General features: G+C 40.4%; 1 protein-coding gene across 1 annotated transcript; it reads right to left on the reverse strand.

Moving 5' to 3' along the window:
• Positions 1 to 2,191: 2,191 nt before the first annotated feature.
• LOC308091462 (intestinal mucin-like protein) lies at positions 2,192 to 24,826 on the reverse strand. Its single transcript, XM_080437088.1, has 19 exons — positions 24,421 to 24,826; positions 24,010 to 24,224; positions 21,112 to 21,283; positions 19,727 to 19,977; positions 18,808 to 18,991; positions 16,045 to 16,270; positions 15,063 to 15,229; positions 13,082 to 13,151; positions 12,011 to 12,117; positions 11,767 to 11,798; positions 11,458 to 11,626; positions 9,548 to 9,658; positions 8,531 to 8,571; positions 8,249 to 8,398; positions 5,462 to 5,560; positions 4,837 to 4,965; positions 4,299 to 4,338; positions 3,530 to 3,650; positions 2,192 to 2,668 (listed from the first exon to the last, which is right to left on the reverse strand). The coding sequence occupies exons 1-19, from the start codon at positions 24,632 to 24,634 to the stop codon at positions 2,446 to 2,448; spliced, it is 2,721 nt and encodes a 906-aa protein (XP_080293214.1). The 5' UTR covers positions 24,635 to 24,826; the 3' UTR covers positions 2,192 to 2,445.
• Positions 24,827 to 25,496: the final 670 nt, after the last annotated feature.

The raw sequence follows: 25,496 nt of genomic DNA on the forward strand, positions 1-25,496 counted from the left end.
AATGAGGTTTTTAATAACACAGAATCAATTCAAAGTGAATATGTTTTACTTCTCCTGGCTTTTACCTATATTAAAACTACACAGGCCATAGTTAAATACTTTGTTCATTTTAACTTCAGTATATGTTTTCACCAAAAGATAATACCATCTTAATAACCTGGTGTTTTACCCCAGTGATTTAAATAAGTCTGGTAACACTGTTCCTGAAGGGGGTTATGGGAGACAATGGTAAACAGGTATGTTAAATAGATCCACATGGTGCCGAGCTTCAAACGAAGTGAATACAATGAGACAAAAACTTCTATTCTAGAGGTAAACACATGTTTCTTTTGTTATCCAAGGAGAGGTGTTTGTCTGTGTCCCTGGGGCTGACTTTCCAATGCAAATGGCCAGATCCCCCCACCCTTTATCTGTCGTGCCATTTAAGGAACATTTGGCAGACTTCTCATTTTAACCACTTATTTCTATTAATTCAATAAGTTGAGTTCTGGCCCAGTTTTATGTATGACTATGGCTGGAAGATACTTCACATGTAAACAAGTTACATTATGTTTTACATAGCAAACTTGAATAGCCTATTTCTGTAACATTATCAAATGGATACATCATCACCACTAAGATAGTAAATATAAGCACATTTAAGAGTAACTTATCTATAATAATATAATCTAGCTAAAGCGATCTCCTCCTATTTTATGGTAGTTGACACACCACGGGGGCATGCTGGAGGAGACGTTCCCGGGTCAGGCAAATCATTTGTTTCTTTGCGTTTGCATAACTTATGTAAGATATAAGCATAGCCAGCCACAGTAAGAGTAATTAGATGTAACGCGTGCATCTAATTACATAAGCATGCATTCAGTGTGGTAATCTGAATTGTTGTAAACCTATAGATATGCTATTTTCTGTGACAGTATACCCCTAAATATGAATGATGGGGTTTTAAAAAAAATACTACTGGAGTACTTCTTCCACCACTGTCATTTCCTGTGGCTATAATGTGTTGCAGCAGATTGTTTTAGAAGTTTGAGCATCAGTGCCCTCTGCTGGTTTCCAGACAACATGACATGAATAACATCTGTTAGTAGTGACTGCATGGTCTCACTAAAGGAGTTGTATGGGGAAATCTGTACCTTTGCAAGAACTGAACCATTCCTCTGAGAACTAAACCATTCCTCTGGGAAATGAATCATTCCTCTGAGAACTGAACCATTCTGCATACAGAACATGTATACTCATGCACACCCTTTTCTCTGCTTTATTAATCAATCAACGTCTGGGTGACAGACCTTCATCAGGATTCCTGATAAAGATGCTAATATGCTCTTTCATTCATTCATTCATTCAAGGTTGATTAATAAAGCAGAGAAAGGTGTACGGAGCCCTGGAGTGACGAGAGAGAGAGAAACTGAATGGAGACCACATTTTACTAAATGAGTTCCCTCATTTAAATTGTTTTGTGGCCACAAGATCTAATTTGTTCCCACATTTTAGTTAATCCGTGGCCACGAGATACAATTCATTCTCCACAAGATTGGTGTTTATAAAGAGACTCTTTAATTAAGGGTTATATAGAAACCGTTGTCACATACAAAGCTCTTTTTATTTAGGGGATATCTATTGTTTAATGAGCATCTCGTGTGTTGATAGCCTATACTGTACATGTATTGTGTTGAAGCACCCGTAAAGGGTGAAATGCATCCCTAACTCCGCTGCCATTCAAATAGCGTCTCTGCTATGTAAATTAGGTAATATGCAATTTGACATGACATTTCTATGTAGCGTCATTGCATATAGCAGGGGTGTCCATACTTTTTTCTCCCAAAGGGGGCCATATTTGAAAATATGAAAATGCCTCAGGGCCGACTACATCCCCTGTCATGCAGTACAGTACCATCGGACCATAACAAAGTCACAAACAAATGCATCGCATTGCAACAATTGTATTTATCTTCAGTGCAATATCAATAGTCTTTTGCTGGCCGTGTAGTCAAATATAAGTAAATCAAATCATCTGTGCTGTGTGAACATAACAAAAACTATTCAGTCTTTTTCACACTCATGCACTGCATTGCTATTACAGTCCAATAAATTGTCTTTTGTTCAAATGGCAGTGTAGCCAAAATGTGACACCAGCGCTAATAGTCCCTTGGTCCATGGTGGAGAGCCGTAAAACATTACAGACACAAGGTTTCAGGTTGCACAAGTTGGTTTTATTTACTAGCACTAGCATCAACTATAGAGAGATGGTTAAGTACAATCACACTATGGCAAACACACTCAGTTGAGTACATTGGGTTGGGTTATACATTGGTTGGGTTATACACATTGGTTGGGTTATAAATATGACATGAATAAACACATTCATTCTGTTGCACCGTGTCCGTTAGGCTTCAATCCCGTTTTTTCATCCAGTGATCAGTCCGTATTGGTGGCATGCACGCCTCAGCGTCTCCTGCGACGCTGTCGTTGAGCGGCGGCGGGCGGGGCGGGTGTGACCAGGGCGGGAACGCACTCAGACAGGCGGCAGCCGCACGACTCCACAGTGACGTAGGTCGTGGTGGTGACGGAGCCGTCGGCACACGTCAGTTGCACATCCTTCTGGCTGGTGCTCACTTCCTGACAGCACTCACACTGGTGCATCATCTGATTGGCCGCTGCCGAGTACCTGCAAGCACACGCCAAGGTAATCAAAATGTACTTAAAGTACCAGAAGTAAAAGTACTAAATTGTTAGAAAATAGCAGATCTACAAGCTCACAACGTGTCGCGATGCGACACGTTGTGAGCTTGTAGATCTGCTATTTTCTAATAGCTTAGTTATAAAATAGGGCTAAAGTGGTTAATGTATGTTTTATAATGTAATATATTTATATCTACAAAGTAACTAGTAACTAAAATGTTGCAAATAATTGCAGTGGAGTAAAAGTACAATATTTGCCTCTGAGATGTAGTGGAGTAGAAGTAAAAGTATAGACAATTGGAAATACTCTGGTAAAGTAAAAGTACCTCAAAATTGTACTTAAGTATAGTACTTGAGTAATTGTACTTAGTTACTTTACACCACTGTTGAGAACCACTGGTCTACTACAATTAAAGCTGTATTATGTAACTTGTTTAGGGAATGAAATGTAATTTTGTCCAGTCTGTAAGGTAGAGTATGTTAATACAATATAACTTGTACAATTGGGGTGGTTTGGTCTCCTGCTCTTCTATTGAGCCAATTAGATTGTGTGCCTAAGTTGGACAAACACAAACAAAAAAACTGCACTTGCACAGGAGACCCAGGTTCAAATCTGGGGTAGAACAAGATATAAAGTATTAATAATAAATACAAAAATATGTACATTAAAATTAAAGGACACTAGGTAAACAATGAACCTAACCTCTGTCTAAATAACATTCTATTTCCATTTTTTTTTAAATGTCTGTGGTCAAGAAAAACAAGCCTAAGTAACAAAAACACGAGAACAAATGATCAAGGTATGTGTGCATGGTCGTCATATCCAGGTCAGACGGATCAGACTCACATGGAAGCACTGCCACACTGTCCTGCACAGTAGGAGATGTCGACGGGCTGCGGGCTCTTACATCCATTCTTCTCAATGACCGTCTGCTTCTTCTGCACCTCACACACACTGCGAACCTTACCTGAAACACACAGTTCGCCATACTTAGGATGCTTGTAACGAAGGTCATACAATGCCAACACTCCATTGTACCTGTCGGGCATTTTATTTTATTTTTTATAAATAAGTGCTATTGAACACCCTTTACGTCTGTGTGTGGGTTTTGAACCAATGAAAAGTATTGAAAAAGCTCTTCTGACTAAACCTCCTAACTCCAATGAATCCTCAAACTGTCGGGCCACCTAACTCCAACTTGTGGAGTTAGGTGGTTTGTCCCCCATTGATTAGAATGACGAAGTCAGACGTAACTCCACTTGAGCTGTATTTGGGTAAAGTGATGATAATATAAGGACACATTTAAGTATCTGACAATGTATGAAGTCACCATACCAACTATGATGAGGCAGAATTGGGTTGTTCTAAAAACAGGTTTATTTTTTTCATTTCCTGCAAAGTTAATATTTTGGACATAAACGGTTTCTGCCCGACAGCAGAGATATCATCCATATTTAGTGGTGGTTCTTTTTGTTTCAGAAGCTCATATGAAGTGTGTGTGTGTGTGTGTGTATGTGTGTGTGTGTGTGTGTGTGTGTGTGTGTGTGTGTGTGTGTGTGTGTGTGTGTGTGTGTGTGTGTGTGTGTGTGTGTGTGTGTGTTCACTAAATACTTACAGGACTTGCAGCAGCCGCTGGCATCAGTGGTCTCAGTTCCCTGTGAGAAGACAGCTCGCTCGTTACATCACCTTTGATACATGTCGCATCACATCTGATACATGTTGCATCACATCTGATACATGTTGCATCACATCTGATACATGTTGCATCACATCTGATACATGTTGCATCAAATCTGATACATGTTTGCATCACATCTGACACACAGTTTACATCATACATCACAACCATTGCACATAAGTAAAATTATGTCATTGTCTGTCGTAAAAACAGACAAGTGAGTAGGTGTGTGTGAATAAGGTTTTTAGTTACAGTGTATCAGGTAAGCGGTAAGGCAATCTGCTCCATTAATCCATCAAACAATACTAGGTGTGTGTGTGTGTGTGTGTGTGTGTGTGTGTGTGTGTGTGTGTGTGTGTGTGTGTGTGTGTGTGTGTGTGTGTGTGTGTGTGTGTGTGTGTGTGTGTGTGTGTGTGTGTGCGTGTGTGTGTGTGCGTGTGTGTGTGCGTGTGTGTGTGCGTGTGCGTGTACTGACAGGCTGACAGTCCAGGGGGTTGAATGGAGGGCAGGTGGTTTGTGTTTCCTTGGTAGTTGGCTTTCCATTGGTGAGCACACAGGAGTACTTCACACACGTATCACCAGGGGGCGACCAAGTCTCATTCACCTGGACCAACAAGTGATAAAAACATGTCTTTAACCTTTCTGTGTGTGAAAGGTCCTGCCATGATTTATAATGGTATAATAAAATTAAATAAAATTAACTATAACACAACTTAACAAGTTATAATATCATACAACATACCATTATACTATATTATAACAATCGCAATTCAAAAATATAAATCACTCACATTTGACACATAACGCACAATACACTGGTCTAGTGTTGCCTTCAAGAAGCATGTACATCATAAGCAGACTCATTCATCATTATCCATCCATCCATCCTTTCATTCATTATCCATCCATCCATCCATCCATCCATCCATCCATCCATCCATCCATCCATCCATCCATCCATCCATCCATCCATGCATGCATGCATGCATTCATTCATTCATTCATTCATTCATTCATGCATGCATGCATGCATGCATTCATTCATTCATTCATTCATTCATTCATTCATTCATTCATTCATTCATTCATCAGCCACCAACCTGTAGAGTGTGTGTAGTTCCATCAGTCAGGGTGATGATGCAGCTGGTCTGGACACATGAACCACAACACTGACCAGGAACTGCCTGGTACGTATAACCCTGGAGTATAGGAGAAACACTGTAAATGTACAACCAGGAACTGCCTGGTACGTATAACCCTGGAGTAGAGGTCTTCGGGTTAAGCATGTAACCCAAAATACCCGGGTTCCGACCCGTACCCGGCTCGGTTACGGGTCCATTCACAAGAAGTGACTCCGGGTCCGGGTCGGAACCGTTACAGTTTGTCTCGGGTCTCGGGGTTCCGACTGTGAAATGGACGGTTCCTCTAATACCCGAGTGGACCCGGTGAGCGGGGGGGTCTCGGGCTCCGACTGTGAAATGGATGGTTCCATAATACCCGAGTGGACCCGGGCGAAGGAGGGAGGGGGGTCGCTCAGAAGACAGTTGTCTGGCAGTGACGCAGTCAATGACTGGCTGCTATTTATATGGTCATATCACTACATAATGTTATATCATTGACCTAAATGGCGATATATTAACAAGAAAAGGATGATTAAAACATCTTTATGTCTGTATTAGAGTTGATGATCGTCTCTCTTGACCCAAGGCTCTGCATCAGAAACAACTTTGGACAAGTGGAAAACTTAGTTAAACTTGCAGAGCGATGCATTACTTTACCTGAGTTACATCTTCTGATAGTTGTACTTGAATGTTGACATGAAATAATAATCCTGTTTAGTGTTTCACTACCAGTAAAAGACTACAGCGCTTATTAATGGCGCTGATCAACACACATTGAAAGGCTAGGACAAAGATACCAAAGATTTGACAGTGATGTCACTGCTATGCAACGGAAGTAGCACGGACGCTACGCCATGTTCGAAGTTGGTTTAAAGCTGGTTTAAAGATACCAAGGATTCGTCAGTGATGTGACATCACTGACAAATCCTTGGACATGTGACCGACTCATTTATATACGCCAGTTATATCAAATATTGTTGATTAACGTAACGTTTTTGTTAATGGTTAAAAATGGTAAAACAGTCGAGTTTTCATAGCGTGTTGTTACCGGTATGCTCAGCAAAGCACAATGGAAACTCCAAAGCCAATTATAATGTTAAATAACAGAAATTAACGTGGATTATAGTTGGCAATGAAGAAGGATTACACACATCTAGAACGTGGATTTATTTTGTATTTATAAACTGTCCAATGAGCATTGACTGGGATTATACATCACAATCACGAAGGCTACATTTAGGTAAGAAAATATGGAACTAGTCTTGTTTAACGCTGGAACTTGTAGCCTAGTAATGACGTTGGCAAACAATTTTGCGTTCGGGTATTTCGGGGACTCGGGTTATGTACGGGTTCGGTTCTGGTATGTCACGGTTCTATACGAACAATACGCTCTCGGTACTGTTCGGGTCCCAAACTCAGATTTCTAATAATGGCCCGGGTCCATTTGGTTCCGGGTAATATTTTCGTGGGTCCATTCGGGTGTCGGTCCTTCATATTGGACTATAGGCCGGGTCCATTCGGTTCCGGGTAATTTTTTCACGGGTCCATTTGGGTACGGGTCTTTATATTTGACCCGTGAAGACCTCTACCCTGGAGCATAGGAGTAACACTGTAAATGTAGAACCAGGAACTGCGTGGTACGTATAACCCTGAAGGAGAGGAGAAACACTTTAACTGTACAACCAAGGAACTGCCTGGTACCAAGGGGCCAGCCTGACATATTTACAATGAGGCCAATACGGAAGTGAGACAGTTCATATGAATGGCCTGTTTGGCGCTGTTTTACATGTTTTACCCCTGCGGGTGTCAGAAAGCATTTATTTTAACGCAAGCGGATAGGTTTTTGACAAACTTTAGACTAGATTTTCTTACCGTAATAAAAATTGTCATAAATTCTATATGCTTCCAGTCGCTAGTTTAAAGTCTCCTTTCAATCATCATGATATGCGTTTCGCTAAATTATGGTCCCATTTATTTTAAAATTGACGATAAAGTAGGCTATTCTCTAGGCGGGGCGGGATGATTTGATTGACAAGCTGCACAACCAAAAGAATTAATTCCCCGCCCCCACTCTTGATTGACAAGCTACCCAACCAATAGCATTCTTTGGGGATTGTTTTCCGGTTCCTGTTACCGACGTGCTTTTGGGCTTATATTAGAGATGGCGGATTTCAAATTCCTGAACAATCGGCTTCATTTTCGGTCTGTAGAAACCAGCGGTCTGGCTTTGTCCATCTCTTTTATACAGTCTATGCCTGGTACGTATAACCCTCGAGGGGAGGAGAAACAATTTAAATGTTAAGTTTACAAAGTCCAGACGTTTGCAAGCCTTGCTGCCACACACAACACGAGCCCTGTTCCTCGGCAGCTGGGCATTAATGGACGTAAATGTGCTCATACGATTACAAAGAACCCATCCATCCCCAGGCGGTCCCACGTGTGAACCATGGGGGAGAGGGGGGGGGGGGGTGAGAACTATCGACCACAAACTTACCTGCTATTTTGGTATGAAATATTTCCTTTGCAGCACTTTTTGGTTTACTTTATATTTTGATACTCAATACTTTTGTACTTTTACTCAAGTAACATTTTGAACACAGGCCTTTTACTTGTAACAGAGTATTTCTACATTGAGGTATTGATACTCTTACTCAAGTAAAACAATTTAGTACTGTGTGTGTGTGTGTGTGTGTGTGTGTGTGTGTGTGTGTGTGTGTGTGTGTGTGTGTGTGTGTGTGTGTGTGTGTGTGTGTGTGTGTTGCGTACCTCTGCACAGGTAGTGTTGCATTCAACAGGTGTACAGGTGGTGGTGTGCAGTCCATCTGGGCCTATCTTGTCCGTACAGTCACAGTTCAGACATTGTGTCAGAACACTTCTACTTCTGACATTCGTGTCCGAAGGAATCTTAGATCCCGGCTGGGGGGAAAAAATGACAGTAAATACTAGATTATAACAAACAACCCTTAAAACCAGTTTCTGTTTATCTGATGAGAAGTGTGTTTAGTTTAAATGTTTTGTTAGGCAGGATACAGTTAGATGGATTCTTACCGGATATTCAATGCCTCTGTAGACACACACACCTTTAGGAACTGGAGAGACGAGGAGACAAGCACTGGTTAACCGGTGAACACTAACCTTAAAGTTATACAATGCAGGTCCACAAATCGATTGTTAGCAGCCTCTGCTGGTCATTACCGTCACTGCAGGCCATTCGTTTATTCTGTTGCCCAGAATTCCATTTGTTTTCACCGGACGACGGAAGCGTTTCAAAAGGCGTTCTTTTAATTGTTTTATACTATCTGTGGATCGTTTCTCTTAGCCAGTGGAGCTTTAGTTACCGTGAGCTGTGTTTTCTTTTTCTGTTGTTTTTCGATCTTCAAATCCTACAATCTCTTAAAAACAGCGTGAGATTCCTTTTTGTTATTAGCGCGGTAGTTCCTGGCCAAACAGGAAACCGGTGCGGTAGTTCCTGGCCAAACAGGAAACCGGATGCCGGATGACGTCATTTTCGCGGAAAAGGCTCACGAGCCTCCTTTTCAATAGAAATTATAATAGAAAAGGCTTTCGGGGGTGAAATTCATGGAGTGGGTGTTGTGAAACATTTGCCACTCACAAAAGATATACAATTTAACTTTAGTTTTGTTGAAAAAGTTACCTAGTATAACTTTAAGGACTGCTTAGTGTAGTTTATAAGATCTACTTGTATTAAAGGTCAGTGAAGTATATATATATATATATATATATATATATATATATATATATATATATATATATACACACACACACACACACACACACACACACACACATACACACACACACGCGCACACACACGCGTGCGCACACACACACACCAAAAAAAAGGACAATGTTTGCCTCTGAGATAGTGGAGTATAAGTAAAAGTATCGAATACTGGAAATACTCCAGTAAAGTACAGTGAAAAATAAATAAAAACCTCAATTATGTGCTCAAGTACAGTACTTGAGTACATGTACTAAGTTACTTTCCACCACTGAGTGCCAATACATACCACACTGCTGATAGAGGGGACATTCAGTACATACCACACTTGTAGAGGGGACAGCAGCTGCCATTGGCCACGGTGACATTGAGCTGGAAGCCTGGTTGACACTGTGACGAAGGGGGGGCGGTGGGGCACAGACTGACGTCACACTCTGTGGGGAGAGGGGCAGGAGGAGCATTAGAACAGTGGTTCTCAAACCCCCATATTTATATTTATTTGGTCACGTATACCATCTGAAAACATTGTGTGCCAGGGACCCCGTTAAGAGAAGTTTTGTTGTGTTAAAATTATTCATAATCTTTCTTTTTTTTTTCATTGTGACATGTTTTGAGCCATAAAATAGGATTAAAATGGTCAAACTGTCCCTCAAGGATCCATGGGGGTCCCCAAATCCCACTCTGATACTGTGACACTGGTATACATTGAGGTAAATGTATGGACTGTGAAGGTGCAGCAGCTAGGACTGTTACAGCAGCCAATCCAATCCAATCCAATCCACTTTATTTATATAGCACATTTCACAACCAGGGTTTACAAAGTGCTGTACAGAAAATCATGCAAAAACACTGTTAAAACATGCTAAAAACACAGAAATCAGCAGCAAAAACACACAAAAAAACAAATAAGACGTAGACCACAGAAACTCTCAAGCGGGGTTAAAATGCCAAGGTATAAAGGTGTGTCTTAAGCCGTGATTTAAAAGTCTCAATGGTGGGGGCCCTTTTAACATGGGGGGGAGCGCATTCCATAGTGTGGGGGCTATGGCAGCAAAGGCTCGGTCGCCTCTGGTCTTTAAATTGGTCTTTGCTGTGACCTCGAGGTTTAGCTGACCGCAGTGACCTTGGGGGGTATAGACCTTTATGAAGTCAGAGAGGTACTGTGGTGCCAAGCCATTCAGGGATTTAAAAACAAACAATAGAATTTTAAAATCAATTCTGAAGCGAACAGGTAGCCAGTGGAGTGAGGCCAGCACGGGCGTAATGTGCTCACGCCTACTGGTTCCTGTCAGGAGGCGTGCCGCAGAATTTTGGACCAGCTGCAGGCGTGCCAAGGAGGCTTGATTTAGCCCGACATACAACGCGTTACAGTAGTCCAGGCGTGTGGAAATAAAGGCGTGAACGACGCGCTCAAAATCATTGAAAGAAAGAAATTACTTAATTTGGGCAAGCAGTCTCAGATGATAGAAGCTGGAGCTGACCACAGCATTTACCTGTTTGTCTAATTTGAGCATATTGTCAAATTTGACTCCAAGGTTGGAGACAACAGGTTTTGCATAAGACTGCCTGGGGCCCAGATTGGTGGGTATAATGCCAGGACCACTAGGCCCAAACACTATGACCTCTGCCTTTTTTTCATTGACACTTAGAAAGTTAAAAGCCATCCAGGTTTTAACATCATTAAGACAATCTAGAAGTGGTGTCAGGGAGCTATTACTTTCCTTCTTTAAGGGCAGCCATTGTTCTTATAAAGCTACTAGAGGTTCGGGTTCGCTATGCGAACCTCACATCTAGAGTCCGGGCCCCTATGTGCAGTGTTGCCAGGTCTGCTTATTATAATTTCCCCCAAAGACTTTTTTTGAAAATAGCAGACCTGCTATTTTCAAATAGCTGATGTATATGTTTAAAGTGCTCATGTGGAGGCATGCCTCCCTATGGGCTCATAGAGCTGACGTGTGGTTTGTTTATGGTTATGTTGTCATAGCGACGTGGCCGTGGTCGTGGTCAAAGGTCCGCCGGCCGGCCGGCCAGCCCCCCCTCCCAAGAGTAGTTCACCCCAAAAATTACTTATTTTCTATCAATTACACACCCCATGAAGCCTTGAATTCATGGATATTTGTTTGTTTTTGTCGCATTCCGGAGCCGATACTTTGATGACCGGATGATCGGTCAATAGGAGACCCAGTAGGAGACTCTTTGAACTGCTCCTTTAATATAGGATAGATAGACGTACCACAGGACAGTACGGTGCAGCAGCCATCGGTCTTGTTGACCAGGTGTTGTCCAGGCTTGCCACAGGTGACGTTGGGCAACGTCGGGCAGGGCAGAGGCTCACACTGTACCCCCATGGAGTCACTGTCACACACACACTGCTGACAGCCGCTGGTCCATGAGTCACCGGGCTAAATGGGACATGAGACATTTTAACATCGCTTAGTCAACCCCAAAAACCCCATTAAAAACAAAACAAAAGGCACAAACACTACGAGGTGAGAGAGAGAGAGAGAGAGAGAGAGAGAGAGAGAGAGAGATTGTCTCTTACCTGCTTGGGTTTACCATCAGGTCCAACACAGTCTGAAACAATAAATCAAACACAAATTAATGTTTTCTGAATAGTTGGTAAAAAGTTAGGATCTGGTCTCTATAATGTGTCGTAAACATCTACGTGGTTGTGAAGGGATCTGGTCTTTATAATGTGTTATAAACATCTATGTCGTTGTGAAGGAATCTGGTCTTTATAATGTGTTTTATAATAAACGTATCTACATGAAGGGACGTCCTCTCACCACAGGACTTGACACAGGTGTCGTAGACGCTGCTGAACAGGGTGGTGCCCGCTGGACAGAAGCATCCCTCCTTGGTGTTGGACGGGCTGATGAACTTCTTATTGTACCTGAGTGTAACGGACATTATCATTTTGCTGAAAACCCATTGAATCCGGGGACGCATCACTGTAATTTTTAGATTTCTTTGGCTATTCGAAAATAGCAGATATACAAGCTCATTTTTGAGACACTGATATAGAAACATACGTTTTTCAAAAACTGTAGGATTTAGAAGGCATTTGTAGAATCCCCAGAAGCACAGAATTTGCGTTACAAATGTTTGCTTAAAAAATATAAATACAAAGACTTGCACAAATCTTCCACGATCTTTCCCCAAAAATGCAGATCTACAAGCTCATAGAGCGCCATGAGCTTGTATATCTGCTATTTTTGAATAGCCCAAAGAAATCTAAAATGACACAGATGTGTTCCCGTTTTTAATGGGTTAACATGCACAGCAGCCATATTGGAAAGAAATTGGGCCTCTTCCTTACTTTCTTCACAGGTGTTACCAATGATACTACTGAAGGCTCTGTTTCATTTAGTGTAGCAAACTTGTTTGCTACACTAACTTGTTGTTCTCAAACTTTTTAATTTCAAGGACCTCCATAATTGAGAGTGTACAAATGGAACCAAAGGGACCCGTAAATGGTTCCATTTGCACACTGGTTACACACCCGTAAGGGGCCATTTGGAACCCCCTCAAGGAACCGTGAGGGTCCCTGGACCACACGTTGAGACCCACGGGTGTAGCAGAGTGTTCCCAGAGAGCCAACATGCACAACGTCAGCACCCTGACTCTTTTTGACTAGAATGGAACAGAGCCTTCATTAGTATTATTGGTAACACCAATAAGGAAGAGGCCCAATTTCTGTCCAATGTGGCTGCTGTGCATAGAACCAATTAAGCAACAGAGCTCCAAACCAGTGAAACTGGGTACAGCTATGGTTAAATACATTAGTGGATATTTGAGGTTGAGATGACAGTAGTAGTGTACAGTACTGTATGTACTGAATACTAATGGTGTTTTACCTGGAATTGCATGTCGGCTCTACAGCTGGACCACAGGACATGTACACCTTGTTGTTGCTGCACGTGTGCTCTGTTGACAGGAAAAGATACATGAAATGTGCACTGTGTACATACTGTACATACACACACATGCAATTTTACATAGCTCAATAATGCATGTTACAGTCTTCTTCTTCTTGTGGCTAATTCCCATCAGGGTCTACAGTATTTCCAAACCTCACCTTTGGCCTTCCTCTTCTCCTCTTGCCTGAAGGTCAAGGTCAAGTGTATTAGTATGTCCCAAACTGGGCAATTTATGTCAGGGTTCCATCTTCAGCATCCATCTCCCAATGAACCCCTCATCCCTCCACTGCACATGTACACCACCTCACCACTCTTGTTTGATCCCCAAACCTTCTAACCTGATCCTCTAATGTAGTCATTTCTGATCCATGTCCTTCCTTGTCACTCCTAATGAGAATCGCAGCATCCTCAATTATGCCAACTCCAGCTCCACCTCCTGTCTTTTCGTCAGTGCCACCGTTTCCAAGCCATACGGCATGGCACCGCACTACTGTCTTATACATCTTCCCTCTCACTCTTGCTGGTACCCTTCTGTCACATGTTGCAGCATAATATCATAATGTACTGTATCATATATCATGACATCCAGTGGTGGAAGAAGTACTCAGATATTTTACTTAAGTAAAAGTACCAATACCACAGTATAAAAATACTCTGTTACAAGTAAAAGGCCTGTGTTCAAAATGTTACTTGAGTAAAAGTACAAAAGTATTAGCATAAAAATATACTTAAAGTACCAAAAGTAAAAGTACTACAATTTTTGAAAATAGCAGATCTACAAGCTCACAACGCGTCACAATGCGACGCTTTGTGAGCTTGTAGATCGGCTATTTTCAAATAGCCTAGGTATAAAACAGGGCTAAAGTGGTTAATGTATGTTTTATAATGTAACAATTTATATCTGCAAAGTAACTAGTAACTAAAGTTTTCAAATAATTGTAGTGGAGTAAAAGTACAATATTTGCCTCTGAGATGTAGTGGAGTAAAAGTAAAAGTATAGACAATTGGAAATACTCCAGTAAAGTAAAAGTACCTCAAAGAACAGTACTTGAGTAAATGTACTTAGTTACTTTACACCACTGATGACATCTATGTTCAATGTAGGGGCAAGAACTCCACGGAAACAGTTCAGTTCTGCAATTGCAGAATGCAGACTTTCAGCCCAAACATTGAATGTAAATTTGAGTGTACAAATGGACCCTTATTGGTTAATTTGGTTCCAAGTACGAAATGGGGGTCTCCCTGGTTCCTTTGTGGTCACTGAGTTTCAAAAAGCGTTCTTTTAATTGTTTTATACTATCTATGGATCGTTTCTCTTAGCCAGTGGAGCTTTAGTTACCGTGAGCTGTGCTTTCTTTTGCTGTTGTTTTCCATCTTCAAATCTTATAATGTCTTAAAAACAGCGTGAGATTCCTTTTTGTTACTACCTCTTTTGACCTCAAGAAAGGCTTTCTATTTGACAGCAGGTGGGTCGTGAGGTTGGGAGGTTGGGAGGTTGGGACTAGAGGTTAGGGCTGCTAAGCGGCCCTAACAAATGTCCTCTAAATCCTAACAGTTTTTTTGGAAAAGAAAATACTTATGTTGCTATAATATCAGTGGTTCTCAAACTCTTTTTCATGTCAAGGACCACCCAAAATTATATGTATTTGTCCGCGGACCCCCCCATCTCAATATTATTTTTTCCAGGGACCCCCAGAAGCAAAGATTTGAGTTTAAAATGTGTATATATATATTCAAAGATTTGCACACATTTTCACAGTTTCTTTAAAAAAATAGCATATCTACAAGCTCATAGCACTATGAGCTTGTATATCTGCTATTTCTTTTTAATAGCCAAAGAAATCTGAAAATGACACAGTATGCGTTCCCGGTCTTAATGGGTTGAAATAAAAATAATAATGTGTAACATATTCCTCACCGCACTGTCCATTGGTGGAGTTCCTCCAGTTGATACAGACTCCTTTATTGGAACACTCGCTAGCGTATGCCTCCAGACTGGAGCATGTGTCGTTTCCGCACGCGTCGCTCTTGCAGGCCGCCACGTACGGCGCTGGAGAGACCACCGCGTGGCACGGCTCAAACACACTGCCGGGGGGAAAAGGTGTGGAAATTATCAGGGTCTGATATTGGTTATGAACCATTTATCCCATGTTCATAACATCGGTTAAATCTAGAAACTAGCATGCTGTATATTTTCAATACAAACAATTGCCAATATAAATCAGCCACCCAGACATAAACACTATAGCTTCCTATAGCTATGTCTATAACGCATTACAAACATACTTGTAATGTGCTTAACACATCGAGTGCCAGAGGTTTTATAAAACAGGGTACATCCAGTGCCAGCATTCTTGCTGTTTACGCTGATATGTTTAGAGCTGTAGAAACACGCATTGTAGCGGGGGAACACTAGTAAAGAAAGATTGACGACACCGCTTTTTTTCCTCCTTCTTTCTTAAGAAAAATTACTACATCCCACCAGTGGTGGAAAAAGTACTAAAATGTTTTACTCGAGTAAAAGTATCACAACAAAAATCACAACAAAAGTATCACAACGTGTCGCGATGCGACACGTTGTGAGCTTGTAGATCTGCTCTTTTCAAATAGCCTAGGTATAAAGTGGTTAATGTATGTTTTATAATGTAATAATTTATATCTGCAAAGTAACTAGTAACTAAAGTTTTCGAATAATTGTAGTGGAGTAAAAGTACAATATTTGCCTCTGAGATGTAGTGGAGTAGAAGTAAAAGTATAGACAATTGGAAATACTCCAGTAAAGTAAAAGTACCTCAACATTTTACTTAAGTACAGTACTTGGAGTAAATGTACTTAGTTACTTTCCACCACTGCATCCCACATAAATGACGACAGTTTTTTTTCTTCTCCATTAGTCCTACCTGCCCTCTAGGATCTTGCATATGGGACAGACAGGCTGGGCGGTAGTGGGGGGTGAGGGGGTGGTGGTGAAGTGTGGGCTGGGGGTGGTGGTGGTGGTGGGGGGCTGGGTTGTCGGGGTCACGCAGGGCGTGCCGGGGACCAGCCACTTGCCGGCAGTAGAGGAGCAGCTGTCCACGTGTCCGTTGGGCCCGCGGCAGTCGTTGGACTGGTGGTTGTCACAGGTACCTGGTGGGACAGGGCAGAGAGTAGAACATTTACAACCTCGGGGCTAGAACCAGTCGTGGAAAGTAACTAAGTACATTTACTCAATTTGAGGTACTTTATTGGAGTATTTCCAATTTCCAATACTTCTACTGCACTACATCTCAGAGGCAAATATTGTACTTTTTAATTATTAGAAAACTTACTAGTTAATTTGTTGATTTGTATTTGAAATGTAGTGGAGTAAAAAGTACAATATTTGCCTCTGAGATGTGGTGTAAAAGTAAAAATATATAAAAACGGAAATACTCCAGTAAAGTAAAAGTACCTGCACATTTTACTTAAGTACAGTATTACATGTTCTTAGTTACTTTTCACCACTGTCTGGACATGACGTCCAAAGCACTCTGCCCTTAAAAAACTCTTTCCGTGGACGAAATCTGCCTTACTACAGCAAGATGCACTAGGGGCTTTTTTTCTCTCTTTAAAGTAGTACAAGGCTACTCCAAAACCCAGAATTCCACCCAGAATTCCATTCGTTTTCACCGGAAGGCGGAAGCGTTTCAAAAAGCGTTATTTTAATTGTTTTATACTATCTACGGATCGTTTCTCTTAGCCCAGTGGAGCTTTAGTTACCGTGAGCTGTGCTTTCTTTTGCTGTTGTTTTTCCATCTTCAAATCTTATAATGTCTTAAAAACAGCATGAGCGGATGACGTCATTTTCGCGCGAAAGACGTCCCTGTCCACTTTCAATAGAAAATATGTTTATAAAAGGCTTGCGGGGGTGAAATTCATGGAGTGGGTGTTGTGAAACATTTGCCACTCACAAAAGATATACAATTTAACTTTACATTTTTTTTTTAAGTTACCTAGTATTACTTTAACACATGCAGGCACAGTGTAAATAGGAAGAGCTTAAATGATGAAGACAGACAATAGCATTATGCTATATAAAAAATAAACAAAACAGTGTGAATAGGAAGAGATTAAATTTAGGTTAGAGGTTAGGAAAAGATGCCTCAAGGGGTGCAACAACTGATCAACCTAACCGATTTAATCAATGATACAACAAAATGTAAAAAAAAAACATTATATAGGGTTTGTGTGGTTAATCAGACTAATCAAATAAAAACAAATCGATTAATTCGTTTTTCAGATGATTCGTTGATACGTTAAAAGAAATGAAAAAAAGAAGAAAAAAAATCTATTAACCCATTAAGACTGGGAATGCATCTGTGTCATTTTAAGATTTATTTGGCTATTTTTTTTTAATAGTGAACATTTGTGCAAATCTTTGAATTCTACAAACAGTTTTTTGAAAAAACTTGTATGTTGCTATATCAGTGGTGCTCCTACTTTTTCATGTCAATGACCCCCAAAATGATATGAATTTGGCCGTGGAGCCCCATCTCAAAATATGTTGTTCCAGGGACCCCCCAGAAGCACAGATCGGACACGATTTTTCAAATATAGCAGATGTAGCATGGCACTAGGTGCTTGTATATCTGCTATGTTTGAATAGCCAAAGAAATCTAAAATGACACAGATTCTTTCCCCGGTCTTAACCCTTTAACAGTCTGCTCAACCAATTGGTAGAGCACATTTTAAGTCACTATTTCTCATTGACAACATTGCTGAACTTAACTCAACCTGATTGAGCCCTTTCTACCATTTGGTTGAGGTATGTTATGGCAAAAAAAAGGTCCACCAGATGTCACTGTTTCCCAGTCACATGGATTCTCAGGTAGCCACTTTTTAGGAAGTGAAAATCAATTAATCCACTCCTGAAAGGTGGGATTTTTTTGGTTGAAATTTCAGAGGTAAGATTTTTTGTCATATTATCATCTCAGAGGTGTTACTGAACCTGATTATGTAGCTTGATACAATAAAAACAAATCTAATAATGGTCTAATAATTTTCTGAAAACATGCTCTACCAAACGGGTTGTTTGTCACTTTATGGTAAGTAGTGAAGCTAAACTAAAGTAATTAAAATGTACTATTTGCTATGGATAAATAGGGCTTTTGCTAATTCAGTGTTGTTAATATAATACATATAATGTTATTTCATTATATTTATGTATTAGTATGATTTTATTCCTATCTAAAAAAACATGCTCAACCAAATGGTTGAATTGTCATTTAATGGTAAAGGTAGTGGTGCTGAAATAAAAAATGGACTATTTTGATGATGATCTGTGACCAAACAGATGATGCTGATCAACTCTCACAAGCAGAAGAGACTGGGGAACATAATGGGAGACATATTTCTCAGTGAATGCATATAAATCAATGTATATGCATGAAACTTTTACCATTACCATAAAGTGACATCTCAACCGTTTGGTAGAGGCCTATATTTGGAAAACTGTTGGGTCTGTTAAAGAAATTATAATTGATAGTTGTTACTATTGCCCCAAATAAATAAAAAATGCAAAGAAATAATTTTTCCAATGCTTTTTTCTTGGGGTGACCTTTAAAGGGTTAAAGGGTAAATCAAAAAAGTTATCGATAAAATCATTGCTAAGACAATAAATGGATAGCTGCCAGTCCTAAACTCACCGCACTGGCCCTCGGTCTTGCCACCGAACAGGGTGTAAGGCAGGTCGATGCTGAAGGAGTTGTTCCTGTAGACCACCAGGACCTTCAGCGCTGGGATCTCCAAGGTGACCGCCATGTCCGTGCTGCTCAGACTCAGGGCAGAGTTGCTGTATGCCGGGTAGATGCGTTTACCGTCAATGTACACCTGGAAAGGAACCAATAGGTAAACAATGATACATTAGAGTTGGGGTCCCTACATGACTTTTTTTTTGTTTGTTTTTTGGGGGGGTGGGGTCTCCAGATGACAGTAAAGTGACAATTTAAGGACTTACCTTATACCTAAAGAACAAGAAGGAGAAAAAAAAATGAAAACATATCTGTCAAAAGTAATCAACAAACTACACTATAAAACTGGTCAAACATTGGCAAAATTGTCGAATAATATAAGAAAATAATATGAGAAAATAGCTGATCTACAATATCATTACTTTACTGGAGTATTTCCAATTTTCAATACTTTTACTTCTATTCCACTACATCTCAGAGGCAAATATTGTACTTTTACTCCACTTATTTGAAAACTTTAGTTACTAGTAACTTTGCAGATATAAATTATTATATTATAAAACATAAATGAACCACTTTAGCCCTATTTTATACATAGGCTATTTGACAATAGCAGATCTACAAGCTCACAACACGTCGCATCGCATTGCGTTGTGAGCTTGTAGATCTGCTATTTTCAAACATTTTTACTTTTGGTACTTTAAGTACATTTTGATACCAATACTTTTGTACTTTTACTCAAGTACATTTTTAATTCCGGACATTTACTTGTAACAGAGTACTTCTACATTGCAGTATTGATACTTTTACTTAAGTAAAACATTTGAGTACTTTTCCCACCACTGTCTACTTTCCAATTCAAACGATCGCTCACCGCGAAGCTGGTCTTGCCAGAGCTCTGGATCTGAGTGAGGACGATAGAGTAGGACGAGTAGTGAATGACCAGAGCCTGCGGATAGAAGTCACTGCCTGGCGGGCCGCTGGAGTAGTGGTTGTTCAGGAAAATGCTCAGGTTGTATTTAGGAATGAGCTCTTTCACCAGGTAGTAAGAACACTCGTCCGCGAAGGTGTAAGTGGTCCCATCGAACGTCACAAAGTGGGAGCCACTCCAGCTACTGCACACACCTGTAGAAAGATGAGAATCCATTGAATTAACACTGTGTACCAACTAAGTGCCGCGCTATGAGCTTGTAGATCTGCTATTTTGGGGGGGGAAATTGTGAACATTTGTGTTTTAAAGCGAACATTTTTAACTCCGATCTGTGCTTCTGGGGGTCCCTGGAACCACATATTTTGAGATGGGGGTCAAATACATATAATTTTAGGGGGTCCTTGACATGGAAAAGTTGGAGCACCATTGATCTAGCAACATTTTTAGATACGTATTTGGACCCCCATCTCAAAATGTTTTGTTCCAGGGACCCCCCCAGAAGCAAAGATTTGAGTTACAAATGTTCGCTTTAAAAATGTATATGTATTCCAAGATTTGCACACATTTTCACGATTTTTCAAAAACAGCAGATCTACAAGCAAATAGCGCGGCACTCGGCCGCACTATGAGCTTGTATATCTGCTGTTTTTGAATAGCCCAAAGAAATTAAAAACATGACATGACACAGTCATATTATACCAGGTTGCTTATTTCTCTCACTAAACATGGCAACATTTTTAGATCCCATATGGTTGCTTATTTCTCTCACTAAACATGGCAACGTTTTTAGATCCCATATTCTGAGAGGACATTGAGCAACACCGCCGCTAGAGTTATTACCAAGCCCCCAGAACTACGGTAGAACAGTGAAGCGGCCAAGCCTGGTGGTCAAATCTGAGAATGCACTTAAATGCTACTGCGCGTTTTGTGCGCATGCTCACGACACGTCGCGACGCATGGAGCGATTCCATTGGTTCATATTGGTTCCATATTGGTTCCTAGTCTTACTTCCGGGTGCTTCAAAACGCCACTGAGCACATTCATTGAAATGATAGCTGGGGGCGGGGCAATCCGCCCTCTAGTTATATTATACCTCTATGGTTATTACATACAGTGGCCGAACACAGTATTGTGGGTCCTCTTTAGATCCCATATTCTGAGAGGACATTGAGCCCTCATTGGCTAAAGGACCAGCCAATGAGGAAAAAGTCACGCAAAAGTCAGGACTAGCAAACAAAGTCAGGACTATCGAGAGTAGATGTAGTAAAAATGACACAGATGCGTTCCCGGTCGTAACGCATCTGCATCAATTGTGATCGATAGCTTACATTCACACTGGTATTGGAAGCAGCATCCACTGGCGTCATAAACCTTGAGCGGCGGGCGGCTGTTGGCGCAGACGGGGGGCTCGGCCGTGGGGCACACGTGAGGCGTGGTGGTGATATGACCGTCCACACAGGTGGCTGTGGTGCAGTTGTCAACCTTCCAAGATTCTCCGTTCTACAGCAGCATTGATGAAACAATTACTGACACAGGGTACACAAGGAAGTTCTCAGTGGTGGAAAGTAACTAAGCGCATGTACTCAACTCAATACTTAAGTACAATGTTGAGGTATTTGTACTTTACTCGAGTATTTTCCAATTTCCAATACTTTTACTTCTACTCCTTATTACATCACAGAGGCAAATATTGTACTTTTACTCCACTGCAATTATTTGAAAACTTACTAGTTACTAGTTACTTTGTAGATTTTGATTATTAAAAAACATACATTACCCACTTCAGCCCTATACATTTCCTCCATTTGAAAAAAGCCGATCTACAAGCTCACAACGCGTTGTGAGCTTGTAGATCTCCTCTTTTCAAAAGATGTTTATACATTTAAAAACTTAAAATGGAACATTCTGCATAATGAGTACTTTTACTTTTGGTACATTAAGTACATTTTGATGTCAATACTTTTGTACATTTTGAATTCCGGACTTTTACTTGTTACAGAGTATTTTTATATAGCAGTATTGAACCCCTTTAAATCAGGGGTCTTCAACATTTTTCAGAAGAAAGAAAGAAAGCAGACAAAAGCACACAGGCATAACACACAGGCATTTGGCAGCTCTGCTACAGTAGCTCTGAGGACCCCCTTGGGGTCCTGGACCCCTTGTTGAAGACCCAATGATTTAATTGACTTATTATTAGCTGGGGGTGACTGTAGCTGTTGTCTCTGAAATTTGATGACTACAGTCTCGTAAATTATGACCACTTAGGGACCAGTCGAAATTTACATAAGGGGGGGCATGGAGGAAAATAGGGGAGGGTCATGCCTTTCTAATTTTGGTCCAAGGGAGGGTCAGCTAATTTTACTTTGAATCCAAGGGAGGGTCATGCAATTTTGAATTGATAAAATAGTCCGTTTTTTATATACCTTTTTAGTACAGCAGAACAGTGGTCAATGACCCCTCTCCATTTCAAAGGATACAAAGAATTCAAATCAAGTAACACCTTGTCTATTTAGAATCAATGACGGTCGTTAACAAGCCATCAACGCACAGCGAGTGTGAACGACCCAGTCAAATCTATTCAGCGTCTTAACAATGGTGGTTGAACAATTAAGCAAAACTTCAACAGGCGTTATTGGAGAGATGCATTATAAATAGGCCTACTATAACTGGATATTCATAATCATTTGAAGTAATTCTGTGCATGTGATTAATGTGGATCTATACGGACAGTTGTGTATAGATGCCTAGCTCCACAAGTAAAACCAGAAGCATCAGGCCATAATTGATAGCCTAATTTGTTTTATGTAGGCAACAGTGTAGTTGTAGTCACTGTAGTTGATAATTAAAAGGGCAGAGTGACAAAAGTTTTAAACTACTGGTTACCAAATATTCAACTTTCTTCAATCTGACCAGGATTCAATGGGTTTCCCACATGTAAGATGAGAACACTATCCATTCTGCTACCACTACTACAGATACACTGTGCATTTAGCAAGACTGACTACACTACAGCAATGTTCTAATCAATGTGGAAAGCAAAACATTGGACATATCAGTTTTAAATGTCATGTTGTATTTGATGGGGAGGGTTAGGGGTGTCAAGAATTTCACAATACGATACATGATGTTGGGCATGATATCGATATGATATATTATTAATGTTCTTTTTTTGTATCATCAACATTGGCCATCATCTTATAAATAACGTTATAAAGCAAGTTAGAAACAATTACAAAGTGCTTTGTACACACAAATAAATACATTTGTGCAAGCTTAATGGAGAAGTGAAGTTCTCACTAACTATAAACCCATTGTTTCAGAGGACAGATAGACACTAATATAACAAATATAATATAATATAAGACTGCATAACTATAAATTCCACAAACCTCATATTTTTGTCATCTGGACTTTACCAACCAAGTGCAGCCTAGTTATTTCCAACAGCTAAAAAAAATCTATAATACCAGATACAGTATAATACAATCTTAGATTAGATGTAGGCCTATTTGAGAGCGCAGATGCATGTCACATTAACGAGCGTCAACGAGCATCAGCTGACACACAACACCTCCCCTCTGCAGTGCTTTAAACTGAAAGTGACTGACTGGAGTCTGTTTCATTTCTCTCCAAAATACCTTGAATATGATGGAGGACATGATTAATAATTACTATGATTATGATAAGCTTTACATTTCATATCATACAGTAAAAAATCCTAACTTTCACCGGCAAAAAAAAAAAAAGTGTTTTTTTTTTGTATTAAAAAAACAATTAAAAAAATATTACGATACAGTATGACATCATGACAATAGCTATCATCACATTTTAATACCACGATAGGCTATATCGTGACACAATATATCGTGACACTTCTAGGCGGGGAGGGTTACTCTTTTTTTTGTAATCACTTGGGGAGGGTCATTGATTATTTTTTTTTGTCAAAGGGAGGGTCATGGCATTTTAGATCAGGGCACATACATTTCCTCCATGCCCCCCCTTATGTAAATTTCGACTGGTCCCTTAGAGCTACACTAAAATATTTTGTTATGCTTAGTATTAATATTGCCTGGCGGTAAAAGTCGTTTTCAGGAGTTAAAATATGTTTAAAATAAAACCAGTACCGGTAAATAATGAAGGGAAGCAGAGGAAAACAGGCTACTTTGCAAAACCTCAATATGCTTACACCTTGGGAGATAAAGTATTGCGTTGCACAAGCATTGTACCTTTCTGGGAGGGTTGACATTGGTGCAGTCTCCAGAAAGGGTAGTGGGGACAGATGTGGTGGTCAATTCTTCTTCTGGCGTGGTCACTGAGGTGGTGGTGGGAGGGGCAGGGGTTGTGGGACATGCGTGACCCTCTTTCTTGATTGCACAAGAGGCTTCACAGTAAGCTGTGTAACAATACCCCTCCGCATCACTCGCATTATACACCAAGTCCCCTGTTCAGAAAGATGCAAATATCAAGACACAAATGACAACAATACAACAAGTAAGTCAGAGATGTTGGAAGATTTTTAGCCGAAGCAAAATGTATAATAAATACATTATATAATGATGTTATACTTAATTAGATAATAATTGTTTCACTAACATGAATAGACAGTAAATTGATTAAAAACTAAATTAATCACAAACCTGGGTGAAAGGTTTTTCCGTTGTAAATGCAGACACAAGGAGTGGTTGAGGGGACTGGAGTGCTGGTAATGGTAGCTTGTGATGTTGTCGTGTTTAGAATCTGTGGAGCAGTTGTGGGGGTTGGTGTGGTAACAACTGGGCCTGTAATCGGTCCCTCTGCGGTTGTTGGTTTCAATGTGGTGGTTTCAATACTGGTTGATCCAGTTGTTGTCATGATTGTTGGTGCTGTACCAGGAAGGGTCTTGGTAAGTGGACGAACAGAAGACCAGGCAATGGGAGTTGTTGTAGGCAAAACTGTGGTAGAAGCTGTTGTAGGGCCAGTGGTTGACACTTTCGGTGGATTTGTTGTTGTTGCTTCCTTTGTCGTTGTTTCAACAGATTTGGTTGTTGTTTCCTTTGTTGTTGATGTTGTTGTTGTTGTTGGTGGTACAATTGTAGTAGTGATTATGACAATGGGCTTGGAAGTAATTGTTGTTTCTGGGCTAGTTGTGGTCTCAGGAACAGAGGTGGTGGTTTCACGAATAACTGTGGTAGAAGCTGTTGTTGGACCAGTGGTTTCTACTTTCGGTGCCTTTGTTGTTGATACAATCTGAGTTGTTGTTGCTTCCTTTGTGGTTGTTTCAACAGGTTTTGTTGTTGTTTCCTTTGTTATTGTTGTTGTTGGTACACTGGTTGTCGTGGTTAAAACGGTGGGCTTAGATGTGACAACAGTTGTCTCTGGGATAGGTGTGGTCGGTAGGGAGGTTGTTGTTACCAGAATAACTGTGGTAGAAGCTGTTGTTGGACCAGTTGTTTCTACTTTTGGTGGCTTTGTTGTTGATACAGTCTGAGAGGTTGTTTCTTCCTTTGTGGTTGTTTCAATAGGTTTAGTTGTTGTTTCCTTTGTTGTTGTTGTTGTTGTTGTTGTTGTTTTTGGTACACTGGTTGTCGTGATTACAACAATTGGTTTGGAAGAAACAGCAGTTGTTTCTGGGCTAGTTGCTGTAACTACAGGTACAGAAGTTGTTGTTTCACGAATAACTGTGGTAGAAGCTGTTGTAGGACCAGTCGTTTCTACTTTCGGTGCTTTTGTTGTT

The sequence above is a fragment of the Gymnoscopelus braueri genome, assembly GCF_963280865.1.
Source record: "Gymnoscopelus braueri genome assembly, chromosome: 9".
NCBI classification, from domain to species: domain Eukaryota; kingdom Metazoa; phylum Chordata; class Actinopteri; order Myctophiformes; family Myctophidae; genus Gymnoscopelus; species Gymnoscopelus braueri.

Bases quoted from the DNA above. Each gene is read 5' to 3' on its own strand.
- LOC308091462 (XM_080437088.1), bottom strand. From the start codon at position 24,634: ATGACAACAACTGGATCAACCAGTATTGAAACCACCACATTGAAACCA. The intron at 12,118-13,081 runs GTAAAACACCAT...CGTTACACTCAG, and splicing joins GAGCCGACATGCAATTCCAG to GTACAATAAGAAGTTCATCA. The intron at 11,627-11,766 runs GTAAGAGACAAT...TGTCCCATTTAG, and splicing joins CTGATGGTAAACCCAAGCAG to CCCGGTGACTCATGGACCAG.